This window comes from Pieris napi, chromosome 13, assembly GCF_905475465.1.
Source record: "Pieris napi chromosome 13, ilPieNapi1.2, whole genome shotgun sequence".
NCBI lineage: Eukaryota > Metazoa > Arthropoda > Insecta > Lepidoptera > Pieridae > Pieris > Pieris napi.
In genome coordinates this window covers 2,392,062-2,399,070 of record NC_062246.1, presented here as the reverse complement: position 1 = coordinate 2,399,070, position 7,009 = coordinate 2,392,062, and the positions used below count along the sequence as shown (strand labels likewise).

At 35.0% G+C, this 7,009-nt stretch overlaps 1 protein-coding gene across 2 annotated transcripts in view; it reads right to left on the bottom strand.

The window, feature by feature from the left end:
* Positions 1-223: 223 nt before the first annotated feature.
* Positions 224-7,009, bottom strand: part of LOC125055509 — a 30,718-nt gene continuing 23,932 nt past the window's right edge. Inside the window, exons 3-5 of one of the 2 annotated variants that reach the window (XM_047657972.1) lie at positions 6,359-6,461; positions 2,360-2,475; positions 224-1,359 (exon numbers count right to left, since the gene is read on the bottom strand). In XM_047657972.1, coding sequence (XP_047513928.1) covers positions 1,238-1,359; positions 2,360-2,475; positions 6,359-6,461 — 341 coding nt within the window. In that variant the 3' untranslated portion in view covers positions 224-1,237. The remainder of the gene's footprint in view (positions 1,360-2,359; positions 2,476-6,358; positions 6,462-7,009) is intronic. The other variant, XM_047657973.1, reaches the window with a different exon arrangement.

Genomic DNA, 7,009 nt, shown 5'->3' with positions numbered 1-7,009 from the left:
TAAAGCTGTACATGTAATGTATTCTTTAATATTATGCAACCCACTAAGTGGAATAATAATTATTTCGTCTTTTTCAAGAAAACTACACAGAGATTTTATATTTATTTTTGCAGCAGGGAAAGAGCGGTAGATTCTAATGCCGGATAACTTTATCCTCTTAAAACAATAAATCTAAGCGGCCTTATGAAACTTGATAAATCTCTTGAACAATCTGCATGTTTCATTCAATTTATTCGTTTAGAATGCTTTACAATAAGGCTGCACGTAATCTACACAATAGTACCAATTTTATATAAATAGGTTTCTCATGTTAAAAAACTTCAAAACTTTACAGTGTCCCCTAAATTGATTATCCATAATGGTATCGTTGTTTACAAATGTAACTCTAGTACTCAAATTTTAGTACAACCAATTGACAAAATTTTAAAGACTGGTCCTAGCACTTTCCTCTATAGTATATAACTAATAATAACAAATGAAGGTGGACAAATAATCGAGGAGAAGACAAATAAACTAAAAATATCATTATGAACTATTGTAAATTACGTCCCTCTCATAGTCTATAGAACGGTAAAGGCACGGTCATGATGTGTATGGCACTTATACGGGATTAACCATTACGACAGAAAGAAGAAACATCTTCTAAAGGGTTCAAAACACTCTCTAATCTAAATTTTAAATAGAGGAAAGCGTTTCAAGGCACATAATTTTAGAAACAACAGTAAAATGGTACATTGAAAATCGCAGCTGTACCACTTCTCCTAGTAATAAAATCAGAGCGACCGCTAGAAGCGTGATCTACGACGAGAGACAGTGAATTCATAGATTAAATTACAGTACGAAATTTCGCATCGAAGTATTCACACACGTCACAAATATTAACAAAGCTCTGTTTCGTCATCGCACCGACCACATTTCACTAGACACTAATAAGTAATTAGCCATCGCACGCACCGTTACTCACAAACGGAATGTGATTTCCGTTAGCTTTTTCGTGTACCCGACAAGAACGGTGCACAGTCTCCTGTCAGAAGGGTGGGGGTTGTCTTCTGTCACACGGGAGGTGGAGACAGGTGCCGCTGCAGAGGTGGCGAGCGGCGTGAAGGAAGGCCGGCCGCGCAGGCGGTGGCGCCGGCGCTGGCAGCACGGGGGACAGCGAGCCCGCGCCCGAGGGACTTTCCCGATCGGCCGCGGAGGGCGGGCGCTACACATGCGTGCACGCGCCCGCCGCCACGGGTCAGCCGCCTGCCAGGATGTCCTCGGGTTCTGGAGACCAGCAATTGTCTGATAGCCAACAACCTACTACCACGGTCACCACACCTATCAGCAACGCTAGCACAATGTACACCTCCGCGTTCCCTGTAACATACTTTACCTTAACAAATACCTACAATAAGATGATATAATAATACTTTTTGATATTTGTTAATATTATCTTTTGTGCAACTCCAAAAAATATCTAACATCATCAAATCTTATAATGAGCGTCTGAAAGCACTTGACCTTACTGATTTAGGAAGTAGGAGATTAAGAGGAAATCTCATTGAAACCTATAAAATCCTCACTGGCCACTATAATGTTCCAGGAATTGAGAAGCTCTTTATTTTAAGTGAAAATACACATTTGAGGGGTAGTTCTTTAAAACTTAAGACCACTCAACATAACACAAATTCCCTAAAGAACTTTCTCCCAAACCGAGTAGTGGCCGACTGGAATAGGCTTCCGGAAAGTGTAATCAGTGCACCATCTGTGAACTCCTTTAAAAATAGATTGGATAGTTTCTCCAAATCTCAAAATACACGCGCATCAGCTTATGAAGCTGCTAGTGTGTTTATATACATAATAAATAAATATGCTTTGAACAAACTAGCTAGTACATAAGAACCTTTATACATTTACGTTTAAATTGTTGTACAATATTTTATAAAATACGCTTAGAGTAGGCTCGTAGTATTTCTCATGAGATAACATTCATTTTCTACTATTTAACTTAAAATAAAAAGAGCTTCCACTACGGTTACGGTATCATTATACAGGCTCTTGTTGTTTATAAAATATAATTGCAGTTGCAGTGTAATTAAAGTTGCGTTATTTTTTATATGCGAAACAATGCTGTTAATGTATTAACTGCTTAGTCAAATTGCCTTAACATTGTATGTAGAAAGTCGAAAATTAAGTTTGTATAATAACAGTTCGTGTCGACAAATTTGTGGGTTTCAGAAATAATTATTGGTAAATGCTTAAGAAACGTTGTAAGTAAGTTACACAATAATCTTCTTTACATTATGAATTAAAATTCCTCCATGAGCTTTCAACGAACAAAAGTTAAAATGCAAATTTTCCAATTCCGTATTTTTACCAAGTTGTTTCCGAATTCCCAGCGGTTGTCTGCTCCTCCACAATGAGTTGATGAGTGTTGGGTCACCCCTGGTCCTCCAATCGCGATAGCCACGCCCTCTGGAATACTGGCTGAATCTGCGCGCAAACATGAAAACACTTTTCACACTGAAAGCTAAAACAGGCTTGCATGCTTTACCCCTGATTTTAAGTCATGTGCTCAAATAGCGATATACATTTCATATCTGCATAAACCTATGATGCCAGTGTACAAGCTCACATTCATAGAATCAACGTATCAAAAACATATATCTCGCCCCTCTGGTAATAAATGGGTATTATCATCTATCTGCATCGTAAGTGGCAAAGAAGAGATACCGTCACCCCATAATGAGGCAATAAATAGCTGAAGGCTCTGGAGCAAAGCCAAAATCTTTAATGCCCAAGCTGGAGGCGGTCCTAATACATACAATAGCTGAAAAGCGAAATTGAATTGTTAGCATTCCGTCTTCAGGATATTCCAATACTAGCATTTCGTGCAGGGTACTTACACAATTTAGGTACTGATTTAGCTATCTAGCTGTGATTCATGCGAATGCAATTAAACTACAGTGTATATCGTGAGAGAACGAAAGTTAGTTCGTTTTGTCATACAATAATGATCGAAATAAAGTATACATTAAAAATAGCATTCACAAGGGAGTCATATATTTTTTGTTAGATTGTAATAATGAAAGTGTTTGTTGAACAATTCAATTTCGCAAATCACGAAAGAACCTATTGTTTGTGGTTTCTCAAGTAAGCCGTTACTTTCAAATGTTATACAATATAACACTAATTACATAACTTTACATTGATCTTTAATATGCAATTTGTCACCTACCTACAATTTCATATATCTACAAGACGTGCAATTACCCTCATGCAGTTCTCTATCTGCCTACGCGCATTCATCGATCTCATTCGATGATATATTTAACATATTTTTTAATTAAGTATTACAAAATGTTAGTTTTTTTCTAAATAATAAGTTACTTACATTATCTCGTCGAGGCCGTTTTGTTGCAGTTGACAACATTAAATAATATATGACTCACACATATTCAACGAGAAATTAAGAAAATAGGGTTTGTAAGTTCAACAGTGTACCTTTACCTTTATTATCTGTGAAGTAATAAGCGTTCAAGAATTAAACACTATTTATTCTTTTATTGTTTTCAATGACATTATTTATAGGATTTATTTTAGGTCAGTTTTATTTTATATCTACTGTGATCTCCTTAGAGAATGCGTTCTCAATATCAAAGGTATATTGCGTATTAAACAGAGCGTAACTCGTAAATCTAAAGATAATATGAATAATTTTTGTCAATATATTGAATGTTCAGAATTAAATGTTTTTTGTTTAGCTCGGGATCGCTTTAATCCTAATGTACATGTGTATAAAAGAGTTAATTACTCTTTAAACGTTAATAATTAGCAATAATAGACACATAAAACTAATAATAAAATAATATACATTGAAATAAATAACTAAACTTAACATAAACTAAAATATATCATTAAAAGGAGTCCCTTTAGGCAAGGTTCCGAAGATACTGGCAGCGTTCCCCCTTTGAATTGCTAGACTAATTCTTTGTTCAAGGTAGCTGCCAGATCTTCGGTCTCCTGTGATGTCGACTAACCTTTTTGAAATATCTTTAAAAAGCCTTAAAGCGCTAGGACCCCACGGACCAAGGGTCTCGACACCGAATGGGACAAAATCATATTCTGAGCCCAGACCCCTGTATTTGCATGCTTTTTTTTTATTACTCTTTTATATTTATGATATTAATATTGCTTATAAGAAATATCGGTAATATTATAAGAGTAATTGTAGGAAATCATGATTGACATTATTTTATTCTAGTCTTGCTAAATACTTTAGAAATATTGACGGACTTTACGTTCGTAACCAAAAACATCATTCAAATCCATACTATTAATCGTTTTGTAAAAAGCTCTCAGCTGAAATTAGTATACCCCGAAGGAACATCCCACGGCCATTCCAATTTAATTCGCTAAAGATCGATATATCTGTGTACATGAGTAACGAGTTATAGGAAACCTATCACGGTTGAGTTGAATGGCTACAAATCTCTGTTTGACTAGATCGAATTCGAATTAGAGTATTGTTAAATTAATATTTCATATTCGGAATTGGGGCAGTTGTGTCTTTATTATTTATTCTTTAGCCAGGATTAAAATAAATAAATCAGTGGTGCTACGGCCTTTTTAGGCTTCAGGTTTGTATCTGTTTCATAGTCATTTGTCAATCTAATAGGCAAGTAGGTGATCCTGTGCCTGATACACGCCGTTGACTTTTTGGGTCTAAGGCAAGCCGTATTCCTCACGATGTTTTTCCTTCACCGTTCGATCGAATGTTAAATGTGCACATAGAAAGAGAGTCCATTGGTGCACAGCCGGGGTTCGAATCTACGACCTCAGGGATGAAGCCACTAGGTCAAGTCTAGTATCGTTGTCAGTATGACAGTTGACAGTTGAGTGCCAAGTTGTTAGTTAACTGCAGCTTTCTATCCATTTGCCCCACATAAATTACATTTGATCTTCAGTAATGAAACAATATTGTCAGTTTTCGTTGAAGTTTGAATTCCGTAAATATCTTTTATAAATAGAATTTTAATTTACTTGGATATTTATATAACCCAGAAAACGTATACCGGATAATATTGTTGTTGTGTTTTGTGGACTATAGTTGACCCCTATAAAGTCGATACAAAGCCTTTGTGGACTACAATGTGTAGACAAGTGACCTCTATACATAGACAATGTTGGTATAAATAGTAACAAAGAGTTTTTATGGTTTATATTCAATCGAGGGTGCCTTGAAAATTTATGGAGCCCGCGTTGAAATTTTAATAGAGAGCATCGTAAATAACTAATGAGATCAGAATATGCTATGATGCCTTAAATAGAAACTCTTTGGAGAAAAATTTATAAAGCATCGAACAAAAATCAAGTATTTGCCAGTATTTTATAACAAAATGTGTTCATGCCTATTATTTATGAAAAATAAAAGAATCACAATTGCACCGTTAACTAACGTACTCATCTGTCTCTTTTCATCTCAACGAAAATACAATTTGATAGAAAGGGACGAAAGAGCGCTTAATTAAAAGAGTACAATAAGAATGATTATTATTTTGGTCAATTTATACAAGTTACTATATATGTAAGCATTTAAGGTATCTAGTTCTTTGTATGCTTCTAATTGGAAGATTTATTGTAATGGCCGTTAGCAGATCTGTTTAATTATATACTAATTATATTTCGTATTAAAATACATGTATATAATTATTTTAATTAGTTTTTATAAGAACAATGTACTATGATCGAATTAAAATAAATAATTAAATTATGTTATAGGTACATGATATATTCATTGAGCTTATATGTTTACTGATTTTTACTGGACATTTCCCGACATAAATGCCATTAAATAAAATAGACAAGAATTTTTCGTAATTATATTTTTTTTTCTCTTTGAGTTGGTGAACGCATTCTCTATAGGTCAAAAACATAAAGCATTGTGCTATTATAACAGGTATTCTACTCCTTGTAATTCTAGCGACACAATATGTCTGTTGTCTGTTTAAATATAAGACGGGTAAACTAAAGACTAGAAATTTCACGGATCAGTGGGTTCTCATAGAAGTTTACCTTGTAACCGAGTAGAAATTGAAATGAAAGCTGCACTTAATATCGATTCTCGCTAACGTCGCTTTTCTGTGATGGAAATTGTATACGTTAAATATTCTTAGTGCATAAAAGCAAAACTTGCATCCTATATTAACGAATTTTTGAAACACGACCTTGCAATACTTAAGGAGAAATACTATGCGTCTTTTTCCTTTTTAACTATTTATTGGTTAGCTTAATGTAATTATGTTTTCAATTTAGGGTTTTAGAGTAGAAGACCTGTTATTTTGCGGGTGTTAAAGTAAAGTGTGGTAGGAAGTACCTGCGGACGCCGCCGACACCCGCGGGCGGTGCGGTAGAGTGCGAGACGCCTGGCAACTGCGCGCCGCCCTGCACGCTGCCTTGCGGCGCGCACACACTCCACCCTGTGGTCACCGTGTACACATCACTACAGTATAAATACGGGTCCCCGTCCAAACGAGCCACAATTATAGCTTTGGTTCAAAGGAAGTTCATCTTTTAAAACTCTTCTGCATAAACATTTCTTAACCTTATCCTATCCTGATCAATCGTGACTTGTATAAATCTTATGTTTCCTTTTACATCACTATTTGCTGTCCATGTATTTGTAAGATTAGCTTTTAAGTTTTTAGTCTATTGTTAATTTTTTTTTTTTTTGTATTACTTTAGATTAAGGTACTATGTATATGTATATATTTTTTTTTATATAACATTTGTTTCTGCACTTCTCGCACGAATCATGTTTCTTTTTTTAGTTTTTTCTTTAACTAGGGTTGCCTGGAAGAGATCGCTTATTAGCGATAAGGCCGCCCGTTGCATCCCTTATAATTTTTTTTGTATTGTGTTTGATTTATTGTTTTTGCAACGAAGTGTTAATAAATAAATAAATAAATAAATAAGTCCCGTAAACTACGTCATGGGCAGATATTTCTTGCCTTTACAGGTACTAAGA